A 25,996-nucleotide genomic window follows, 5' to 3' on the forward strand; every position below is an offset into this window, starting at 1 on the left:
GCTGAGAATGTGGAACTTGCTGCCACAGGGAGTAGTTGAGGCGAATAGCATTTATATAGCACCTTTCACGACCACCGGACGTCTCAAAATGCTTTACAGCCAATGAAGTACTATTTGAAGTGGATTCAGAGTTGTAATGTGGGAAACGCACAGCCAATTTGCACACAGCAAGGTCCCACAAACAGGAATGTTTGTGAATAGCATAATGCATTTAAGATAAACTGGATAAACACATGGGAGAAAGGAATAGAAGGAGATGCTGATAGGGTGAGATGAAGAGAGATGGGAGGAGGCTCGTATGGAGCATAAACACCGCTTGGTCCAGTTGGGCCGAATGGCCTGTTTCTGTGCTGTACAATCTATGTAATTCTATGTAATAGAGGATAGAATGTTCCAAAGAAACTGGAATTAATCTGTTCTGCATTTTTATCCTGAACTTAGTGATGTCTTTTGTAAACTACTTTTACAGGGAATATCATCAGCCTTTGAATGTTGAAGGAGAAATGTTTGCCTGTTCTGTCTGTGGGAAAATATTTCAAACATCAGTGTGACTGGAAAAGCACCGAGACACACACACGCAAGTGAGAGTGTTCTAGTGCACTGACTGTGGAAAGAGCTTTAACCAGTTACACAGCCTGAATGAACATCGCACCATTCACAGCGGGGAGAAACTGTACACGTGTTCTGTGTGTGAACGAGGCTTCAACTGATCGTCCAACCTGGAGACACACAAGGACACCCGCAAAATGGAGAAACCGTGGGAATGTGGGGACTGTGGGAAAGGATTCAGCTCCCCGTCCCGGCTAGAAACTCATCGACGCATTCACACCGGGGAGAGGCCGTTTATCTGCTCCGAGTGTGGGAAGGGATTCAGTCAGTCATCCCACCTTCTGACACACCAGCGAGTTCACACTGGGGAGAGACCGTTCAGTTGCTCTCGCTGCGGGAAGAGATTTGGGCAGTTATCGAACCTCACTGACCACCAGCGAATTCACACTGGAGAGAGGCCATTCAGTTGCACTCAATGTGGGAAGAGGTTCGGGCAGTCATCTAGCCTCACTGAACACATGCGAGTTCACACTGGAGAGAGGCCATTCACCTGCACTGTGTGTGGGAAGGTTTTTGCTCGATTAGCCAACCTCACTAAACACCAACTTGTTCACACTGAAAAGAGACCTTTCAAATGTTCTGAGTGTGGGAAGAGCTTTAAAAGCACAAGAGATCTGCTGACACACCAACACACTCACACCGGGGAGAGGCCATTCACTTGCTCCGTGTGTGGGAAGGGATTTGCTAATTCCTCCCACCTGCTGACACACCAGCGAGTACACACTGGGGAGAGGCCGTTCACCTGCTCAGTGTGTGGGAAGGGATTCATTCAGTCATCCCACCTGCTGACACACCAGCGAGTTCACACTGGGGAGAGGGCATTCATCTGCTCCGTGTGTGGGAAGGGATTCACTGATTCATCCACCCTGCTGAGACACCAGCGAGTTCACACTGGAGAGAGACCATTCACCTGCTCCGTGTGTGGGACAGGATTCATTCAGTCATCCCACCTGCTAAATCATCAGCGAGTTCACACTGGGGAGAGGCCATTCACCTGCTCAGTGTGTGGGAAGAGATTCACTCGGTCATCCCACCTGCTGAAACACCAGCGAGTTCACAAATGACTGCAGTGGTTGGATTCTGCTGTTAGTCACATGCAGGACTGAACCATGTTCATTCTGACAATTGAGGTTTGTTTCTGATTATGTTAGTAACCCTATCACTGGGCTGGAGTTTAATATTCTGATATTTGTCAAAAAAATCAGCTTTGTATCAAACACAGTGTGTCGAGTCCTTGATTTCTCCAAGAGAAGAGGAGACTAATTGATGTCCTGTTACCAACTGCTCCATTTTTGGGCCTTTTCTGCTTTCTAACTTGAGATTATTTCAGTTCTCATACCTTTGGTTGCTCTCATGGTCAAGTCCCAGCTCCCCATACATTCCAGAGTGCCTCTCCTAGCCTTGTTATGCAGGGAAGGCATCGATAACATGCCCAGGATCACTAAACACAAAACTCAGTCTGTTAATCACTTTCAGCTACTGGACTTAGTGTGTGCCCCACAGCATCTCTCTCACCTTCGATGTGTGAATAGAGCATCACGCCTGCAAACCTGGTTTAGATATTAATTCCCTCAGGAAATGTATTTAACAGAAGATGAACAAGTAAACAGATCACGGCCCAATAAGCCAGCTCTATATTCACAGGAGAAAATCTGTTTTCTAACTCCTTAAGTGGACAGAATAAAGAAAGATCCCAAATATAAGAGCCCTTCGTATCTGTTGTAAAATAAATTTTAAATCCTGACCGATTCTGTGCTTATTGTAGATTTCCCCATCCCTGTGGGAGTTGAATTTGGTCAAAAATTGCTTCTTGGAAATTTCTTTCAAATGTAACCCTCTATTCAGGAAAGGAGGAAGAGAAAACACAGGGAACTATAGGTCAGTTAGCCTGACATCAATAGTAGCGAAAATGCTAGAATCTATTATTAAGGACATGGTGACAGGGCACTTGGGAAATCACACTATGATCAGACAGAGTCAACACGGATTTATGAAAGGAAAATCGTGTTTGAAAAATCTATTGGAGTCTTTTGAGGGTGTAACTGGCAGGGTAGATAAGGGGGAACCAGTGGATGTAGTATATTTGTATTTTCAGAAGGCATTTGATAAGGTGCCACACAATAGGTTGTTACACAAGGTTAGGGCTCATGGGTTTGGGGGTAATATCTTCGCATGGATTGAGGATTCGTTAATGGACAAAACAGAGAGTAGGGAAAACGGGTCATTTTCAGGGTGGCAGGGTGTAACTAGTGTGTTACCACAAGGATCAGTGCTTGGCCCTCAGCTACTTCAATGAGTTAGATGAGGGATCCGAGTGTAATAGGTGTGAAAGTAAGCAGTGAGGAGGACGTAAATAGGCTGCAAAGAAATATAGACCAGTTCAGTGAGTGGGCAAGGAGGTGGCAGATGGAGTATAATGTGGAGAAATGTGAAGTTATCCACTTTGGTAGGAAGAATGGAAAAGCAGAATATTTTTTTAAAAGGTGAGAGACTAGTAAAGGTTGGGATTCAGAGGGATTTCACAGAATCATAGAATGGTTACAGCACGGACGAAGGCCATTCGGCCCATCGAGCCGTGCCAACTCTCAGCTAGTCCCACTCCCCTGCACTTTCCCTGCAACATTTTTTTCCTTCAGATACTTATCCAACTCCCTTTTGAAAGATAAGATTGAGTCTGCCATTCCAGATCTTAACCACTCGCTGCGGAAAAAAGTTTTTTCTTACATCACCTTTGGTTCTTTTGCCAATCACCTTAAATCTATGTCCTCTGGTTCTCGACCCTTCTGCCAATGGGAACAGTTTTTCTCTCTCTCTACTCTGTCCAGACCCCTCGTGATTTTGAACACCTCCATCAAATCTCCTCCCAACCTTCTCTGCTCCAAGGAGAACAACCCCAGCTTCTCCAGTCTATCAACTTAACTGAAGTCCCACATTCCTAGAATCATGCTCATAAATCTTTTCTGCACCTTCTCTAAGGCCTTCACATCCTTCCTAAAGTGCGGTGCTCAGAATTGGACACAATACTCCAGTTGGGGTCGAACCAGTGTTTTATAAAGGTTCATCATAATTTCCACACTTTTGTACTCTAGGGCCTCGATTTTCATTGGGCCGTGAGGCGGGCTTTTAGGCATGCGGGGGGGTTAAAATCGCAAAACCTGGGGGTTGCGACCACCCTGCCTGGTTCCCGCCTCCACGCCATTTTAACCTAGGTGTGTCTGATTGACCCGAATCAGTCCCACCTGCAATAGGCGGGACTGGTCTTTAGGACCCTTAAGCAGTACTGATTGGCCTTTATAATCCCATTTTAACAGACCCTTGCCTGTTTAACCCATTTCTCACGTAAAATGCGCCTGGTGGGGATGACGCCTGTGAAACCTGGCGTGAACACTATTGGCTTGCTGACTATCAGCTGTAGGTCCAACATTAAAGCGGATATTTGATCAGTTATCATTTGCAGGTGGCAGGACTTTGTTGTCTCAGGTCTGGGGGAACTTTTAGAAGCCATAACCACAGCTGTGGAAGTTTGGAGCCTCACACACTTCTCCAGTGTGACCTCCTGCGAGACCCCTCTCGCCACCCTCACTCAGCGCTTCCTCAACTGAGACACCTACCAGAAGCATGGGAGGCCTTTTTTTCCTTCCGCTCTTGGCATTAGAGGACCTCCAGCCCCATTCGCAAAATGACACACGCCACAACTGCAGAAGTTGCCATCAAAAATGTTATTGACAATAACCAACTGATGGCATTTTTAAAATAAACACAACATTTCACCCAAGTGACTACCCTTGTGACTATTGGTGCTTTATTTTCCTTTTACGTGTGCTCCTACGTAGTGGTTCCCCTGTGGCTTCAGCAGGTGTGGAGTCCCCTTGCTCACTTTCCTGCTGCTCCTGTCTCGACACCTTTGGCGGGCGTCCTCTGGGGTTGCGAGCCTGTGAGGGCTCGTCAACAGTCTACTGCTCCTGCGGCTGTGCAGGGGTTGAGACCTCTATCTCCGTTGGGTGTGTACTCCGGCGGGGCTCTGACCGAGGGCTCTGCAGTGGCATGGAAGTGTGAGCGCTTGGAGAGGAGCCCCCACTTCCTTGAGGTCTGCCACCAACCTCCCTCTCATGGGTCAGGTCCCCCTCAGTGCCTGCAAGTGGCTTGAGAGCAGCTTGCTGCACATCAGGGGGGCCATGGGGACCCGTTTCTACAATGGCAGTCCTACTCAGAGGGCCTGCCATGAAGGTCTGGTTTCTCTGTTCAATAGCTGACCATCGCTCCTCCAGAGATGTCAGTCTATTCTGAACACTCAACATGTTTTCAACACTCTGGCGACTTAGCTCCTCCATGGCCATAGCCATCCTCTTCTCTACTGTAGCCATCCTTTCGGAGGTAGCCATCCTTTCCGTGGTGATGCGTTCATGCGCCATTGACTCCACAAAGGCTCTGCTCATGTTCGCTATGGCCTCCTCCATTCTCTCCACACTCGCAGCGACCCTAGAGACAAAACCTGCCAGAGACTCCTGCATCTGTGCCTGGAGTTCCATCACCTCTGATCTTACGGATGGACCCAGAGGCAGAGGGTCGACATGCTGCTGAGCCGAGCTGGCAGAGTCCTGTGCCCTCCCTGTCTCCACAATCTGCTAATGCTCACTTGTGAGCTGTGATACACCAGGTGACAACTCTACTCTATGTCCCGAAGGTCCCACCAAGGTGTGAGTGTCTGCGCTGGTGCTGGGTGCGCTTATTGCTGATGACGCTGCGCCCTCCGAGGTTGCAGATTCCTCTGAGGAGTCTGGCTGCTCAGGCTCTTCCTCCTGCAGAGTGGGGGCGGGGGCTCTGGATGGTCCTGTGGGGGAGTCATGGAAAAAGTTAGAGATGTGATGCCAAGGTTACATGCACATTGCATTAATCCACACTTGTCGAAGTGTCTGTTAATTTTGTCCCTGATTACTGTTTCTAAAAGCTTCCCCACTACCGAGGTCAAACTGACTGTCCTGTAGTTGCTGGGTTTATCTTTACACCCTTTTTTGAACAATGGTGTAACATTTGCAATTCTCCAGTCCTCTGGCACCACCCCCGTATCTAAGGAGGATTGGAATATTATGGCCAGTACCTCCGCGATTTCCTCCCTCAATTTCCGATGCATCCCCTCCACTCCTGGTGATTTAGCCAGCCTTTCTAATACCTCTTTATCAATTTTTATCCAATCAAGTGTCTCCACTACCTCCTCCTTTACTATGTCTATGGCAGCATCCTCTTCCTTGGTGAAGACAGATGCAAAGTACTCATTTAGTACCTCAACCATACCCTCTGCCTCCATGCATAGGTCTCCTTTTTGGTCCTAATAGGCCCCACCCCTGCTCTTACTAACCTTTTACTATTTAAATGCCTATAGAAAACTTTTGGATTACCTTTTATAGTGGCTGCCATTCTATTCTCATACCTTTGCTTTGCCCCTCTTATTTTCTTTTTCACTTCTCCTCTGACCTTTCTATATATAGCCTGATTCTCAGTTGTATTTGCAACCTGACATCTGTCATACGCACTCTTTTTCTGCTTCATCATATTCTCTAACTCTTTCGTCATCCAGGGAGTCCTGACTTTCCCCCTAGTGGGAATGTACCTCAACTGTACCTGAACTATTTCCTCTTTAAAGGCAGCCCATTGTTCCACTACAGTTTTGCCTGCCAATCTTTGATTCCAGCTTACCCGGGCCAGATCCGTTCTCATCCCACTGAAATTGGCCTTCCCCTAGTTAAACATTTTTACTCTAGATTGCTCCCTGTCCTTTTCCATAACTAATCTAAACCTTATGATACTATGATCACTGTTCCCTAAATGTTCACCTACTGACACTTGCTCCACTTGACCCACCTCATTCCCCAGAACCAGATCCAGCAATGCCTCCTCCCTCGTCGGGCCAGAAACATACTGATCAAGAATGTTCTCCTGAACACACTTCAGAAATTCTTCCCCTTCTCTGCCCTTTACACTATTACGATCCCAGTCTATATTAGGATAGTTGAAGCCCCCCATTATCACTACTCTATATTTCTTGCACCTCTCTGTAATTTCACTGCAAATTTGCTCCTCCATATCTTTCCCACTATTTGGTGATCTATCGAATACACCTAGTCGTGTAATGGCACCTCTATTATCTCTTAATTCTAGCCATATAGACTCTGTCCTCGACCCCTCCAGGACATCCTCCCTCTCCAGCACTGTAACATTCTCCTTGACCAATACTGCCACACCACCTCCGATCTTTCCTTCCCTATCTTTCCTGAACACTCTATAACCAGGAATATTTAATACCCAATCCTGCCCTTTTTGAGCCAGGTCTCAGTTATTGCCACAGCATCATATTCCCATGTGGCTATTTGTGCCTACAGCTCACCTTGTTTACTGCACTTCGTGCGTTCACATACATACACTGTAAACCAATCTTAGACCATCCTGTATTCTCTCTTAGTTTGACCCCACCTAATACCTTACTATATCTTACTTTAGTGATCTCTGCCTCTCCCAATCCTGTGAGCACTTTATTTCCCCTTTCTAATGTTTCATCCTGGTGCCCATCCCCCTGCCAAATCAGTTTAAACCCTCCCCAACAGCACTAGCAAACCTCCCCGTGAGGATATTGGTTCCGGCTCTGTTGAGGTGCAAACCTTCAGGTCTGTACAGGTCCCACCTTCCCCAGAACCAGTCTCAATGCCTCAGGAATCTGAAGCCCTCTCTTCTGCACCTTCTCTCCAACCACACATTCATCTGCTCTATCCTCCTATTTCTATACTCACGAGCGAGTGGAACCAGGAGTAATTCAGAGATTACTACCTTTGAGGTCCTGCTTTTTAATCTCTTTCCTAGCACCCTAAATTCTGCCTGCAGGACCTCATCCCTCTTTCTACCTATGTCGTTGGTACCGATATGGACCACGACCTCTGGCAGTTCACCCTTGCCCCTCAGAATGTTCAGGGCCAGGGGAGGCTGTAGGGCTTTAAAAGAAAAACTTGCATTTATATAGCGCCTTTCATGACCACCGGACATCTCAAAGCGCTTTACAGCCAATGAAGTACTTTAGAAATGGAGTCACTGTTGTAATGTGGGCAACGCGGCAGCCAATTTGTGCACAGCAAGCTCCCACAAACAGCAATATGATAATGACCAGATAATCTGTTTTTGTTATGTTGGTTGAGGGATAAATATTGGCCAGGACACCAGGGATAACTCCCCTGCTCTTCTTCAAAATAGTGCCATGGGATCTTTTACATCCACCTGAGAGAGCAGATGGGGCCGCGGTTTAACATCTTCGCCGAAAGACGGCACCTCTGACAGTGCAGCACTCCTTCAGCACTGCACTGGAGGGTCAGCCTAGCTTTATGTGCTCAAGTCCCTGGAATGGGACTAGAACCCACAACCTTCTGACTCCGAGGTGACTTATTCCCCTTATTGGACACAAGGCTCTTTGTCTCACGACACACTGCCTCAGATTTTAAAGATGTTTCATTCACCAGAAAATGACGAAGTACAACATTAAATAAACCTGGAATGAAAAGTTTGTATCAGTGATGATGACCATGAAACTATCGGATTGTGTAAAAACCCATCTGGTTCACTAATGTCCTTTAGGGAAGGAAATCTGCTGTCCTTACCCAGTCTGGCCTATTGGTGACTCCAGACCCACAACAATGTGGTTCACTCTTAACTGCCCTCTGAAATGGCCCAGCGAGTCACTCAGTTGTATTCAGAAGGCGGCTCACCACCACCTTCGAGGGCAATTAGAGATGGGCAATAAATACTGGCCTTGCTGGCGATGCCCACATCCTGTGAATGAATAAAAACACACAGTGGTCAGCTTAAGAACATAACAATTAGGAGCAGGAGTCGACCATTCGGCCCCTTGAGCCTGCTCCACCATTCAATAAGATCATGGCTGATCTTCAACCTCAACTCCAATTTCCCACCTGATCCACATATCACTTGATTCCACTAGAGTCCAAAAATCTCTCTCAGCCTTGAATATACTCAACGATTCAGCATCCACAGCCCTTTGGGGTGGAGCATCCCAAAGATTCACAACCCTCTGAGTGAAGAAATTTCTCCTCATCTCAGTCTTATATGGCTGACCCCATATCCTAAGACTGTGCCCCCCTAGTTCTGGACTCTCCAGCCAGGGGAAACATCCTCTCAGCATCTACCCTGTCAATCCCCCTCAGAATCTTATATGTTTCAAACAGATCACCTCTCATTCTTCCAAGTCCCATTAAACATGCCCAGGGCTGGGACAGCAAGGGTTAGATACAGAGTAAAGCTCCCTCTACACTGTCCCATCAGACACTCCCAGGGCCGGTACAGCACGGGGTTACATAAAAAAGTAAAGCTCCCTCTACACTGTCCCATCAAACACTCCCAGGGCAGGTACAGTATGGGTTAGATACAGAGTAAACCTCCCTCTACATTGTCCCATCAAACACTCCCAGGGCAGGTACAGCACGGGTTAGATATAGAGTAAAGCTCCCACTACACTGTCCCATCAAACACTCCCAGGGCAGGTACAGCACGGGTTAGATACAGAGTAAAGCTCCCTCTACACTGTCCCATCAAACACTCCCAGGGCAGGTACAGTACGGGTGAGATAGTCATTGACACCAATCTCCTCCTCTCTGATATAAACCAACCCCAAAGTCACTGACACCAATCTCCTCATGTCTGATATAAACCAACCCCACAGACACTGACACCAATATCCTCCTGTCTGATATAAACCAACCCCACAGTCACTGACAACAATCTCCTCCTGTCTGATATAAACCAACCCCACAGACACTGACACCAATATCCTCCTGTCTGATATAAACCAACCCCAGTCACTGACACCAATCTCCTCCTGTCTGATATAAACCAACCCCACAGTCACTGACACCAATCTCCTCCTGTCTGATATAAACCAATCCCAATCACTGACACTGTAGTGTATGTACCTTGAATAAGGAACTATATTCTGCAGCCCCTGTATACTGCAGTACCAGTAGTGACCACCCCTGTATTTAAGCCTGTATAGTAGTTCCAGTTTTGTCTCCATTCAGTAAACACCTGTTATAACCAACTTCTGCAGTCCGTGTCTCAATTACACACGGACATTACATTGGCGACGAACAGATCCAAACTTACCTACAGTTCTGCACCACCTCACAGGGATCCATCCCTGAAGCGAAGTTATAAGAGGTCGAAGCCAGAAGGAAGAAATCCAAAAAGAAAAAACAAACAGAAGAAACGGGCATCGACCGTGGGCAACCACCCTCTGATTCATCGAATTCGAAGATTTGCAGGAGAGGCTGTCGAGAGCTGGGCTTGGTTCTCCAGTCTATGGTGTTCCAGCTAATCGGGCTGGTGGCAGGTAGTACACTGATCCTTCCTGGGCTGCGGCGGGCTAGAGCTCGATCGGGTGGCCGAGCAGCGTTGTCAGGCAGAGGAGAGAGAGAGAGAGGGTGGAGCACACAGGGCGCGGCCGGTGCTACGAAGCCGGGCAGCGTACAGACCCGAGAAGAGGGAGGAAAGTGTCCCATAGGGTCTGCTCTGACGACGGGAACAGTAATTAAAATAAAAGAAAAATAAATTAGAAGCGCAAAAAGCCGCGAGGAGCTGCAGTTTGCCACAGGGACTGCGGAGAGCGGCATTGGCAGCAGCGCGGGTGGAAGCGCACGAAGACCATAGGGCATCGCCATCAAGGCATAAAAACACCAGCAACAGTGTTGGCAGCAGCGGAAAAGACAGAAAGCGCGGGAGGCGCCATCTTAATCCAGCGGGGAAGAAGGAAAAGCGTGGGAGGCGCCATTTTGTTCAATCGGGGAAGAAGGCAAAGTGCGGAAGGCGCCATTTTGTTCAATCGGGGAAGAAGGCAAGCGCGTGGGAGGCGCCATCTTAGATCTCCAAGATGCCGAAGACTGGCAATATCACTGCCTTCGATAATGAAGTAGAAGACTGGACCACGTATGTGGAAAGAGTCGAAGTATATTGCAAGGCAAATGAAGTAGCCGATGAGAAAAAGGCATCGGTACTACTAAACTTAATGGGCGCAAGAACGTACGGCCTATTGCGGAACCTGATCACTCCAGTCAAACCGATGGAGAAGAGTTTTAACGAAATTGTTGATATCCTACAGGAACACCTAAATCCTACACCGCTGCTGATAGCAGAAAGATTTAAATTCCACAAGAGAAATCAGCATAAAGATGAGAGCAATGCTGATTACCTTACGGAACTATGCAAGCTATCAAAGCACTGCCAGTTCGGAGCAGGACTGGCAGATACCCTACGGGACAAATTTGTCTGTGGACTCCTGAGTGAAGGAACCCAGAAGAGGTTACTCTCAGAGAAAGAGCTGACACTAGATAAGGCTTTCAGCGTGGTAGTATCGTATGAAGCAGCAGCAAGGGGAGCTGCGGAAATACAGCAAAAGCCACAGGAATACGGCACCCGTGAAATGACACGGGGATTTGAAAAATGTTATCGCTGCGGCAGAACAACCCATGACCAGATGGACTGCTGGTTCAAGGACAAAACATGCAGGCAATGCGGAAAGATGGGGCACATTGCACGAGTTTGCAGGTCCGGGAAGAAGACTAATGACAAAAAAAAGACTACTAAGGAAAAGTACAGGAAAGTACAAAAGATGATGGACAGTAGTTCTGAAGACCAGAAGAGCGATAGTGAATCCGGGAACAAGAGACTAAGCTGTCTCAAACTACACAACGTAATCGCAAAAGAGGATCACCAAACCATTTGGGTCATCCTCACGATAGCAGGGTCCCAAGTCAAAAGGGAATTGGATACAGGATCAGCCCTGACCATCATGAATCGACGAGATTACGAGCGGCTATTCTCACACATACCCTTGAAAGACACATCCATTGTCTTGAAGACATATACGGGGCAGAAAGTATCCCCCAGAGGGAAAATAAGGGTGCCTGTCGAATACAACGGCAAGGAAATACAGAAATTGTATCTGTACATACTGCAAGATGGTGGACCACCGTTATTGGGACGTGAATGGATCAGAAAGATAAGTTTAGACTGGCACTCCATTCAGGCACTGACTGTGGCTGGTAAAAAGGATGACGACGTCACACCTGGACGATTGTCAAAAATCTTAGCTAATGCTAAAGAGGTATTTCAACAAGGACTGGGAACTCTTAAAGGCATAACCGTCTTGATAAAAATAGAAGAGAATGCAATTCCCAAGTTTTTCAAAGCAAGACCGGTACCGTATGCAATTCGCCCAGCCGTCGAGGCAGAGCTGGAGAATGCAGGCGTGTTATCTAAGGTAGACTGGAGCGAGTGGGTGACACCCATCGTTCCTGTCATGAAGAAAACGTTAAACAATAAGTCTGAGGAGCCAAGGAAGGTTTGCATCTGTGGGGACTTCAAGGTGACTGTGAACCCAGTCCTTCACACAGTACAGTATCCTCTTCCGAGGATAGAAGATATTTTCGCCTCACTGTCTGGAGGGAAACGTTTTACAAAAATTGACCTAGCGCAAGCATATTTGCAGATGGAGGTTGAAGAATCCTCTAGGAAATATCTCACGATAAACACTCACAAAGGTCTTTACCAGTATAATCGACTGGTATTCGGAGTAGCATCAGCTCCGGCTATATGGCAAAGAGCGATGGAACAAGTCCTGCAAGGGATTCCGGGGACTCAGTGTTACTTGGACGACATCCTAGTGACAGGTGAAAATGACAGTGAACACCTTGCCAACCTAGAGCAGGTGCTCACTAGACTAAGAGAACATGGGCTACGAGCCAATCGCCCCAAGTGCGAGTTTTTTAAGAAACAAATATCGTATTGTGGCCACGTGATTGATGAAGAGGGGTTACATAAGTCCCCTGACAAAATTGAAGCGGTAGTTAAGGCTCCAGCACCTGAAAATGTGTCGCAACTGAGGTCATTCCTCGGATTGGTGAATTACTACCATAAGTTTTTGCTGAATTTGTCCACAATTCTGCACCCACTGAACGCCCTGCGACAAACTGGAGTAGCATGGAAATGGAGCGATGAATGTAAGCGGGCCTTTCAGAAGTGCAAAGACCTGATCACTTCAAGAGAAGTATTGGCTCACTACAACCCATCACTACCGATAAGACTGGTGTGTGATGCGTCTCCCTACGGCGTTGGAGCGGTACTGTCACATAAATTCCTTGATGGTTCAGAGAGGCCGATAGCTTTTGCACCATGCTCGTTAACTTCAGCCGAGTGTAACTACGCCCAGATTGACAGAGAGGCCCTCAGCCTGGTGTGGGGGGTGAAGAAGTTCAATCACTACCTGCACGGACAGAAATTTACTCTACTAACTGATCATCAACCTCTTGTCTCCATTTTCAACCCTAAGAAGGGCGTCCCGATAATGAAAGCACAACGGCTACAGAGGTGGTCCCTTTTCCTAGGGGCACACCAATATGACATAGAGTACAAAGGAACTAAACAGCATGGGAATGCTGATGGATTGTCGCGCCTACCGTTGCCGATGGTGGAAGAAGCACCTGCAGTGGATCCTGTGGAGATATTCCACTCGACCATAGTCGAATGTCTACCTGTGACGAATGCAAACATAGAAAAGGAAACACGAAATGACCCGACACTCTCCAGGGTCTATGATTTAATGGTGAAGGGATGGCCAGCACATGGCAAACTGTTGCCAGCATTCTCGCCGAGAAGAGAACAGCTGTCAGTGTGCCGAGGAACCTTGATGTGTGGATCCAGAGTAGTAATTCCACCCAAATTGAAGGATAGAGTGCTCAATGAGCTTCATGAGGGTCATCTGGGAGGGGTAAAAATGAAGAACTTAGCCAGAGCGTTTGTGTGGTGGCCAGGAATTGATAGAGAAATCGAAGAGATGACCAAGAGCTGTACAGGATGCCAGAAGGTCCAAAACGCCCCACCACAAGCCCCTCTACATCCATGGGAATGGCCCTCATCTCCATGGCAAAGGGTACACATTGATTTTGCTGGTCCATTTATGGACTCGATGTTTTTAATTGCGGTGGATGCACATTCAAAGTGGCCAGAGGTAATAAAAATGTCCGCAACCACCACAGAAAAAACTATCACAGTCTTACGAACCATATTCGCCAGAAATGGGCTGCCTGAACAGATTTGCACTGACAATGGACCACAGTTTGTGTCTGAAGAGTTCCGGAGGTTCTTAAAGAACAATGGTGTTAAGCATTACACAACGGCCCCATATCATCCAGCCACCAATGGATTGGCTGAGAGGTTCGTTCAAACATTCAAGAAGGCTATCAAGGCAATGTGTAATGAAGACATACCCCTACAACACAAGGTGGATAACTTCTTGTTTGCCTACCGGAATGCGACACATGCGGTTACCAACCAAACTCCAGCCATGATGTTCTTCAATCGAAGACTAAGATGCCGCTTGGATTTGGTTAAGCCAAACATCAGAAGAGATGTGGAGAACAGGCAGTTTCAGAATATGAATGAAAGGCCAACCAGGAGTTTCAAGATAGGTCAACCAGTTTTGGCCCGGGACTACCGCACAGAGAAATGGCAGCCAGGAACGATCTGCACACGGCAAGGACCTCTAATGTATACTGTGGACGTTGGAGAGAGCATTGTAAGACGCCATGCTGACCAAATTCTAGAGTCACTGGAAAATGTCAAATCTACACCACGATCCTATACAACTGGTGATGAAACCGAAGTACCAATTGCATCTACCTCAGAATCGGTGATATTGGAAGCAGACGAACCAAACAACGACGTTGATCCCGAATCAACTTTGCCAGAAGAACCTGATACCCCAAAGAGGCGTTATCCGGACAGAATCAGGAAGCCTCCTCAAAGACTAAATTTATAATTGATTAACTTCAGCTAATGTATATAGCAACTGTAATTGTAAATATGTTATTTAATTATTAATCAAATGTTATGTACTGTTTAGCTAAAAGGGGAGGAATTATAGTGTATGTACCTTGAAGAAGGAACTATATTCTGCAGCCCCTGTACACTGCAGTACCAGTAGTGACCACCCCTGTATATAAGCCTGTGAAGTAACTTTGTATAGTAGTTCCAGTTTTGTCTCCATTCAGTAAACACCTGTTATAACCAACTTCTGCAGTCCGTGTCTCAATTACACACGGACATTACAGACACCAATCTCCTCCTGTCTGATATAAACCAACCCCACAGTCACTGACACCAATCTCCTCCTGTCTGATATAAACCAATCCAAGTCACTGACACCAATCTCCTCCTGTCTGATATAAACCAACCCCACAGTCACTGACACCAATCTCCTCCTGTCTGATATAAACCAATCCCAGTCACTGACACCAATCTCCTCCTGTCTGATATAAACCAAACCCACAGGCCCAGAAAGAATAAACTCAGCCCATTACTTGGTTTGGACTTGTCTCCATTCCCGTGCTTAGGGGATTGCTGTACCAGACAGGAGGGGCAACATTTGGGGATTCTCCACCAATTCCCATTCCCCTTCTTTCTGGTGGATAATGGAAGTGCCACTGTGTAATGTGCAAGTCAGTAAGAATTGTCAGCGAGGATTAATCAGCTGTTTCTAATTGGAGATGTTAATCAGTGGAACTTTTCAGACAATAAATTGTAGATTTTGTACCAATGGTCAATTTAGGGTTAAAGTAAAATTCATAATTTTATCGTCAAATAATTTCTTATGAAAGTCCTAAATTAAGGGGAAAGATCACAGACAGCGATTCTTAAAGGGACACTGCAGCCCCAACAAGTCAATCAGCTATATATCCAGAATATTAACTTCCAGCCTAGTAATAGTGGATATTAACATCAACAGAAATATACCTCAACTGTCAGAATGATTTCAGTCCTGGATGTGATTAACAGCAGCAATAACATCAGAATCTAACTCCTGCAGTCACATGTGAACTCGCTGGTGTCTCAGCAGGTTGGATGATTTAGTGAATCCCTTCCCACACACGGAGCAGGTGAACGCCCTCTCCCCGGTGTGAACTCACTGGTGTCTCAGCAGGGTGGATGAACAAGTGAATCCCTTCCCACACATGGAGCAGGTGAATGGCCTCTCCCCAGTGTGAGTGCTTTGGTGTACAATGAGATGGGATGACTGCCTGAATCTTTTCCCACAGTGAGAGCAACTGAATGGTCTCTCATCAGTGTGAACTCGCTGGTGTTGAATCAGTTCCTCAGAGCTTTTAAAGCAGTTCGCACAGTCAGAGCATTTAAAAGGTCTCTCGTCAGTGTGAACACGCTGGTGTCTCAGAAGGTGGGCTGAATTAGTGAATCCCTTCCCACACACTGAGCAGGTGAACGGCATCTCCCTAGTGTGAACTCGCCGGTGTCTCAGCAGGTTGGATGACTGAGTGAATCCCATCCCACACTCAGAGCAGGTGAACGGCCTCTCCCCAGTGTGACTGTGTCGATGAGTTTCCAGCTGGGACGGGGAAATGAATCCCTTCCCACAGTCTCCACATTTCCATGGTTTCTCCATGGTGCTGGTGTCCTTGTGTTTCTCCAGGTTGGACGATCAGTTGAAGCCTTGTCCACACACAGAACACGTGTACGGTTTCTCCCCACTGTGAATGGTGCGATGTTTATTCAGGCTGTGTAACTGGTTAAAGCTCTTTCCACAGTCAGTGCACTGGAACACTCTCACTCGGGTGTGTGTGTCTCGGTGCTTTTCCGGTCACACTGATGTTTGAAATCTTTTCCCACAGACAGAACAGACAAACATTTCTCCTTCCACATTCAAAGGCCGATGATATTCAGGTCCTGATGAATGGAGTGACTCTGTCAGATCTTGATGTGATGTTTGAAAAGGATCCGTCCGTCTGTCTGTCTGTCTGTCTGTCTGGACTTAACTCAAAAGTTATAGAGTGTACCTACACATATGTTATATGAAAAGAAAGCTTATGATTAGGGGAGTGTCATAGGTGTATTTACTTTTTGGTCAGACAAAAATTGTTCGGACAGTATACAAAAAACATTCACAAAACGGACAAAATCCGCTCATAAGCGGTTGACCAATCCTACCGCTCATTAGCGTTGAGTGACGTGATGGTTGACCAATCCGACGGGGGAAGCGCGCTGCGTCACGGGGGGTGTTTCATGGTGTTTGTGGGCGGGGCCTAATCCTTCAAACTGCCGTTAGTGCGGGAGCGGGACCTGAGCTGAGGTGAGTGGCAGCCATTAAAGACCGGCCGGGCCTGAAGCTAAAAAACTGGTAATGGAGGTGAGGAAATTGTTGATTCATTAGTATTGATTCAGGAATTTCTCTCTCTCTCTCTCTCCTTCCCCCCCCTCTCTCTCTCTCTCCTTCCCCCCCTCACTCTCTCTCCCAAAGCGGGAGTACACCCTCGCGGCCATCAGTGGTCAGCCCGACCGAGAAACTCGGTGCCATTCCCTCCTTCCTCCCCGCCCAGCGAGCAGGCGAGGGGCGGTGCACGGGGGCTCCGGGTCGTGGGCGGGTCCTATTCCTGCAGCCTGCCGTGAGTGCGGGACTGATATACCCTGGCGGCCATCAGGGGTCAGCCCGACCGAGAGACTCGGTGCCATTCTCTCCTTCCCGCCCAGCGAACAGGTGACCGGCGGTGCACGGGGGCTCCAGGTCACCAAGGCCGGGCTCTGAGTCCTACCCCTTCACCGCAGTATCAACCGCACGGCCCGAGAGCCCAGGGGAGAGAGAAGGCGTCTCTATTACAGCCCCGGGGGGCTCGGAGTGTGTGAGAGAGACTCAGCACCATTCCCTCCTTCCTCCCCGCCCCCGGCCAATCACCCCCCACACACCCGGGGTGGGGCTGGGCTCAGCTCACACTCAGTATGAAAGAGGAGGAGGAGGCCGGGGATCCGCGGCCTACCGCCTCAACATCAATCCCCGAGCTCAGAGCTTTAGCAAAGCGCAGAGAGAGAGAGAGACTCACCTCAGATGGTGTCCAGCAGGGCTGCAGAGAGTCTCCGTCTCCTCACACAACACACACTCACAGCAAAATGCGATCAGACCCTCCAGCTTCACCTACATCTCCTCTCTCTAGATCCTTTTTTTAACATATTGAACCCACAATCTCGCCTTCTTCCTTCCTTCCTTCCTTCGGCCGCCGCGATTCAAACTTCCCGCCGACCTCACCAAATGGCGGGCGCCCTTCTTCACCCGCCGGGCTCTGAGTCCAGTCCCTTCCCCGGGGTGTCTTCCTCTCTTCTCTATCTCCTTCCCTCACTCTCTCCTTCCCTCTCTCTCTCTGTCTCTCTCTCCTTCCCCCTCTCTCTCTCTCCTTCCCTCTCTCTCACTCCTTCCCTCTCTCTCTCCTTCCCCCCTCTCTCTCTCTACTTCCCCCTCTCTCTCTCTCTCTCCTTCCCTCCCTCTCTCTCTCTCTCTTTCCCCCTCTCTCTCTCTCTCTCCTTCCCCCTCTCTCTTTCCCTCTCTCTCTCTCTTTCCCTCTCTCTCTCTCTCTCTCCTTCCCACACAGACAGACAAACTCATTTGTTCTCCATTAACAAAAAACGAAGTTAAAGAACCACCTCCTGGGTGCTTAGGAAGAGTTCTTCAATCCCAACAGTTTCATAAACAGTTTTATAAACATCGCACAGGGTTCTTGAGTTCCCTCGGCACCACCGGGCACTCCAGCTGGTACCCTATAAAAGGAGTTTACAAAACTCATCCCTGTAAGTACAAGGTAGAAATTCAGAACAGACAATTCTAGTTTCTATACAATGTTCTTTCACATGTGGGAATTCTAACCCTGGGACTGTACATGGTGATCACTAAACACAAAACCCAGACTGTTAATCATTTTCAGCTACTGCACTTAGCGTGTGTCCCACAGCATCTCTCTCACTTTTAATGTGTGAATAGAGCATCACGCCTGCAAATCTGGTTTTAAATTTAAATTCACTCACCAAATGTATTTAACAAAAGATGAACAAGTAAACACGTCCCAGCCCATTAATCCAGCTCGACATTCACAGGAGGAAGTCTGTTATCTAACTCCACGAGTGGACAAAATAAAGAAAGATCCCAAATGTAAGTGTCCGTCGAATCCTTTGTAAAGACCTTTCAAATCCTGACCGGTTCCTTCCTTATTCTAGAATTACCCATCCCTGTGGGAGTCGATATTGGTCAAAAACTGCTAATTGGACATTTTTAACCAATTTTTCAGCTGTTTTAAGCTGACCAGGTCCTTCACTCAGAGAATCTCCAAGGAGACTCTTTAATTTAAACACAGCTCTCCCCTCTTTTATATCTGGGATTAGAGTTTACGGGAATTTGAATACCTGACCATTCAAATTTAATAGGTCCCGTCAGTGATATACAGACTGAATCAATCACACAGCGCTGGGTCAGTTTGAATTATTCCTCTCTCCAGCCTGTAACCGATTAAACTTATACCACTGAGGCTGAAATTCCACTTCAGGGTGCCGGGTTCCAACCCTGGGAATGTACATGGGGATTCTAACACTGGGACTGTACGTGGGGATTCTAACGCTGGGACTGTACATGGGGATTCTAACCCTGGGACTGTACATGGGGATTCTAACCCTGGGACTGTACATGGGGATTCTAACCTGGGACTGTACATGGGGATTCTAACCCTGGGACTGTACATGGGGATTCTAACCCTGGGACTGTACATGGGGATTCTAACCCTGGGACTGTACATGGGGATTCTAACCCTGAGACTGTACATGGGGATTCTAACCCTGGGACTGAACATGGGGATTCTAACCCTGAGACTGTACATGGGGATTCTAACCTAGGACTGTACATGGGGATTCTAACCCTGGGACTGTACATGGGGATTCTAAACCTGGGACTGTACATGGGGATTCTAACCCTGGGACTGTTCATGGGGATTCTAACCCTGGGACTGTACATGGGGATTCTAACCTGGGACTGTACATGGGGAGTCTAACCCTGGGACTGTACATGGGGATTATAATCCTGGGACTGTACATGGGGATTCTAACCCTGGGACTGTTCGTGGGGATTCTAACCCTGGGACTGTACATGGTGATTCTAACCCTGGGCCGGTACGTGGTGATTCTAACCCAGGGACTGTACATGGGGATTCTAACCCTGGGACTGTACATGGGGATTCTAACCCTGGGATTGTACATGGGGATTCTAACCCTGGGATTGTACATGGGGATTCAAACCCTGGGACTGTACATGGGGATTCTAACCCTGGGACTGTACATGGGGATTCTAACCCTGGGACTGTACATAGGGATTCTAACCCTGGGACTGTACGTGGGGATTCTAACCCTGGGACTGTACGTGGGGATTCTAACCCTGGGACTGTACGTGGGGATTCTAACCCTGGTACTGTACATGGGGATCCTAACACTGGGGCTGTACATGGGGATTACAACCCTGGGACTGTACATGGGGATTCTAACCCTGGGACTGTACATGGGGATTCTAACCCTGGGACTGTACATGGGCATTCTAACCCTGGGGCTGTACATGGGGATTCTAACCCTGGGACTGTACATGGGGATTCCAACCCTGGGACTGTATATGGGGATTCTAACCCTGGGACTGTACATGGGGATTCCAACCCTGGGACTGTACATGGGGTTCTAACCCTGGGACTGTACATGGGGATTCTAACCCTGGGACTGAACATGGGGATTCTAACCCTGAGATTGTACATGGGGATTCTAACCTGGGACTGTACATGGGGATTCTAACCCTGGGACTGTACATGGGGATTCTAACCCTGGGACTGTACATGGGGTTCTAACCCTGGGACTGTACATGGGGATTCTAACCCTGGGACTGTACATGGGGATTCTAACCCTGGGACTGTACATGGGGATTCTAACCCTGGGACTGTACATGGGGATTCTAACCCTGGGACTGTACATGGGGATTCTAACCCTGGGACTTTACATAGGGATTCGAAACCTGGGACTGTACATGGGGATTCTAACCCTGGGACTGTACATGGGGATTCTAACCCTGGGACTGTACATGGGGTTCCTAACCCTGGGATTGTACATGGGGATTCTAACGCTGGGATTGTACATGGGGATTCAAACCCTGGGACTGTACATGGGGATTCTAACTCTGGGACTGTACATGGGGATTCTAACCCTGGGAATGTACATGGGGATTCTAACCCTGGGACTGTACGTGGGGATTCAAACCCTGGGACTGTACGTGGTGATTATAAACCTGGGACTGTACATGGGAATTCTAACCCTGGGACTGTACATGGGGATTCTAACCCTGGGAATGTACCTGGGGATTCTAACCCTGGGACTCTACGTGGGGATTCTAACCCTGGGACTGTACATGGGGATTCTAACCCTGGGACTGTACATGGGGATTCTAACCCTGGGAATGCACATGGGGATTCTAACCCTGGGACTGTACGTGGGGATTCAAACCCTGGGACTGTACGTGGTGATTATAAACCTGGGACTGTACATGGGAATTTTAACCCTGGGACTGTACATGGGGATTCTAACCCTGGGACTGTACCTGGGGATTCTAACCCAGGGACTGTACATGGGGATTCTAACCCTGGGACTGTACATGGGGATTCTAAACCTGGGACTTTACATGGGGATACCAACCCTGGGACTGTACATGGGGATTCTTACCCTGGGACTGTACATGGGGATTCTAAACCTCGGACTGTGCATGTGGTTTCTAACCCTGGGATTGTACATGGGGATTCTAACCCTGGGATTGTACATGGGGAATCAAACCCTGGGACTGTAGATGGGGATTCTAACCCTGGGACTGTACATGGGGATTCTAACCCTGAGACTGCACATGGGGATTCTAAACCTGGGACTGTACATGGGGATTCTAACCCTGGGACTGTACATGGGGATTCAAACCCTGGGACTGTACATGGGATTCCAACCCTGGGACTGTACGTGGGGATTCTAACCCTGGGATTGTACATGGTGATTCTAACCCTGGGACTGTACGTGGGGATTCTAACCCTGGGACTGTACATGGGGATTCTAACCCTGGGATTGTACATGGGGATTCTAACACTGGGACTGTACATGTGGATTCTAACCCTGGGACTGTATTTGGGGATTCTAACCCTGGGACTGTACATGGGGTTTCTAACCCTGGGTCTGTACATGGGGATTCCAGCCCTGGTACTGTACATGGGGATTCTATCCCTGGGACTGTACATGGGGATTCTAATCCTGGGACTGCACATGGGGATTCTAAACCTGGGACTGTACATGGGGATTCAAAACCTGGGACTGTACATGGGGATTCCAACCCTGGGACTGTACATGGGGATTCTAACCCTGGGACAGTACATGGGAAGTCTAACCCTGGTACTGTACATGGGGATTCTAACCCTGGGACTGTACATGGGGATTCTAACCCTGGGACATTTCATGGGGATTTCAACCCTGGGACTGTACATGGGGATTCTAACCCTGGGACTGTACATGGGTATTCTAACCCTGGGACTGTACATGGGGAATCAAACCCTGGGACTGTAGATGGGGATTCTAACCTTGGGACTGTACATGGGGATTCTAACCCTGAGACTGCACATGGGGATTCTAACCCTGGGACTGTACATGGGGATTCTAACCCTGGGACTGTACATGGTGATTCTAACCCTGGGACTGTACATGGGGATTCTAACCCTAGGACTGTACATGGGGATTCTAACCCTGGGACTGTACATGGGGATTCTAACCCTGGGACTGTACGTGGGGATTCTAACCCTGGGACTGTACGTGGGGATTCTAACCCTGGGACTGTACATGGGGATTCTAACCCTGGGACTGTACCTGGGGATTCTAATCCTGGGACTATACATGGGGATTCTAACCCTGGGACTGTACATGGGGATTCTAACCCTGGGACTGTACATGGGGATTCTAAACCTGGGACTGTACATGGGGATTCTAACCCTGGGACTGTACATGGGGATTCAAACCCTGGGACTGTACATGGTGATTCTAAACCTGGGACTGTACATGGGGTTTCTAAGCCTGGGACTGTACATGGGGATTCTAACCCTGGGAATGAACATGGGGATTCTAACCCTGGGACTGTACATGGGGATTCTAACCCTGGGACTTTACATGGGGATTCCAACCCTGGGACTGTACATGGGGATTCTAACCCTGGGACTGTATATGGGGATTCTAACCCTGGGACTGTACATGGGGTTTCTAACCCTGGGACTGTACATGGGGATTCTAACCCTGGGGCTGTACATGTGGATTCTCACCCTGCGACTGTACATGGGGATTCTAACCCAGGGACTGTACATGGGGATTCTACCCCTTGGACTTTACATGGGGATTCTAACCCTGGGACTGTACATGGGGATTCTAACCCTGGGACTGTACATGGGGATTCTAACACTGGGACTGTACATGTGGATTCTAACCCTGGGACTGTATTTGGGGATTCTAACCCTGGGACTGCACATGGGGTTTCTAACCCTAGGTCTGTACATGGGGATTCTAACCCTGAGACTGCACATGGGGATTCTAACCCTGGGACTGTACATGGGGATTCTATCCCTGGGACTGTACATGGGGATTCCATACCTGGGACTGTACAAGGGGATTCTAAACCTGGGACTGTACATGGGGATTCTAACCCTGGGACTGTACATGGGGATTCTAACTCTGGGATTTTACATTGGGATTCTAAAACTGGGACTGTACATGGGGATTCTAACCCTGGAACTGTATATGGGGATTCTAACCCTGGGACTGTACATGGGGATTCTAACCCTGGTTCTGTACATGGGGATTCTAACCCTCTGATTGTACATGGGGATTCCAACCCTGGGACTGTACGTGGGGATATTAATCCTGCGACTGTTCATGGGGATTCTAACCCTGGGACTGTACATGGCGATTCTAACCCTGGGGCTGTACAAGGGGATTCTAACCCTGGGACTGTACATGGTGATTCTAACCCTGGGACTGTCCATCGGGATTCTAACCTGTGACTGTACATGGGGATTCTGACCCTGGGACTGTACATGGGGATTGTAACCCTGGGACTGTACATGGGGATTCTAACCCTGGGACTGAACGTGGGGATTCTAACCCTGGGATTGTACATGGTGATTCTAACCCTGGGACTGTACGTGGGGATTCTAACCCTGGGACTGTACATGGGGATTCTAACCCTGGGACGGTACATGGGGATTCTAACCCTGGGATTGTACATGGGGATTCTAACCCTGGGATTGCACATGGGGATTCAACCCCTGGGACTGTATATGGGGATTCCAACCCTGGGACTTTACATGGGGATTACAACCCTGGGACTATACATGGGGATTCTAACCCTGGCACTGTACATGGGGATTCTAACCCTGGTACTGTATATGGGGATTCTAACCCTGGGACTGTACATGGGGATTCTAACCCTGGGACTGTACATGGGTATTCAAACCCTGGGACTGTACATGGGATTCCAACCCTGGGACTGTACATGGGGATTCTAACCCTGGGACTGTACATGGGGATTCTAACCCTGGGACTTTTCATGGGGATTCCATCCCTGGGACTGTACATGGGGATTCTAACCCTGGGACTTTACATGGGTATTCTAACCCTGGGAATGTACATGGGGTTATTAACCCTGGGACTGTACATGGGGATACTAACCCTGGGACTTTACATGTTGATTCTAACCCTGGGACTGTACATGGGGATTCTAACCTTGGGATTTTACTTTGGGATTCTAAAACTGGGACTGTACATGGGGATTCTAACCCTGGGACTGTATATGGGGATTCTAACCCTGGGACTGTACATGGGGATTCTAACGCTGGTTCTGTACATGGGGATATTAATCCTGCGACTGTACATGGGGATTCTAACCCTGGGATTGTACATGGGGATTCTATCCCTGGGACTGGACATGGGGATTCTAAACCTGTGACTGTACAAGGGGATTCTAACCCTGGGACTGTACAAGGGGATTCTAACCCTGGGACTGTACATGGGGATTCTAACCCTGGGACTGTACATGGGGATTCTAACTGTGGGATTTTACATTGGGATTCTAAAACTGGGACTGTACATGGGGATTCTAACCCTGGGACTGTATATGGGGATTCTAACCCTGGGACTGTACATGGGGATTCCAACCCTGGGACTGTACATGGGGATATTAATGCTGCGACTGTACATGGGTATTCTAACCCTGGGACTGTACATGGGGATTCTAACCCTGGGACTGTACAAGGGGATTCTAGCCCTGGGACTGTACATGGTGATTCTAACCCTGGGACTGTCCTTGGGGATTCTAACCTGTGACTGTACATGGGGATTCTGACCCTGGGAATGTACATGGGGATTATAACCCTGGGACTGTACATGGGGATTCTAACCCTGGGACTCTACGTGGGGATTCTAACCCTGGGATTGTACATGGTGATTCTAACCCTGGGACTGTACGTGGGGATTCTAACCCTGGGACTGTACATGGGGATTCTAACCCTGGGACGGGACATGGGGACTCGAACCCTGGGATTGTACATGGGGATTCTAATCCTGGGATTGCACATGGGGATTCAACCCCTGGGACTGTATATGAGGATTGCAACCCTGGGACTGTACATGGGGATTGCAACCCTGGCACTATACATAGGGATTCTAACCCTGGCACTGTACATGGGGATTCTAACCCTGGGACTGTACATGGGGATTCTAACCCTGGGACGGTACATGGGGATTCTAACCCTGGGACTGTACATGGGGATTCTAACCCTGGGACTGTAAATGGGGATTCTAACCCTGGGACTGTACATGGGGATTCTAACCCTGGGACTGTACGTGGGGATTCAAACCCTGGGACTGTACATGGTGATTCTAAACCTGGGACTGTACATGGGGATTCCAACCCTGGGACTGTACATGGGGATTCTAAGCCTGGGACAGTACATGGGGATTCTAACCCTGGGAATGAACATGGGGATTCTAACCCTGGGACTGTACATGGGGATTCTAACCCTGGGACTTTACATGGGGATTCCAACCCTGGGACTGTACATGGGGATTCTAACCCTGGGACTGTATATGGGGATTCTAACCCTGGGACTGTACATGGGGTTTCTAACCCTGGGACTGTACATGGGGATTCTAACCCTGGGGCTGTACATGTGGATTCTCACCCTGCGACTGTACATGGGGATTCTAACCCTGGGACTGTACATGGGGATTCTAACCCTGGGACTGTACATTGGGATTCTACCCCTTGGACTTTACATGTGGATTCTAACCCTGGGACTGTACATGGGGATCCTAACCCTGGGACTGTACATGGGGATTCTAACACTGGGACTGTACATGTGGATTCTAACCCTGGGACTGTATTTGGGGATTCTAACCCTGGGACTGTACATGGGGTTTC

The 25,996-nt window shown here is 48.3% G+C and overlaps 1 protein-coding gene across 1 annotated transcript; it reads left to right on the forward strand.

The window, feature by feature from the left end:
• Nucleotides 1-690: 690 nt before the first annotated feature.
• On the forward strand, nt 691-4,716 carry LOC147119005 (uncharacterized). The gene has a single exon (XM_085984740.1). It carries the CDS (start codon nt 747-749, stop codon nt 1,671-1,673), a length of 927 nt encoding a protein of 308 aa, XP_085840866.1. The 5' UTR covers nt 691-746; the 3' UTR covers nt 1,674-4,716.
• Nucleotides 4,717-25,996: the final 21,280 nt, after the last annotated feature.

This window comes from Somniosus microcephalus, chromosome 4 (assembly GCF_052327205.1).
Source record: "Somniosus microcephalus isolate GS21.2 chromosome 4, FLI_Smic_1.0, whole genome shotgun sequence".
In the NCBI taxonomy this organism is placed as follows: domain Eukaryota; kingdom Metazoa; phylum Chordata; class Chondrichthyes; order Squaliformes; family Somniosidae; genus Somniosus; species Somniosus microcephalus.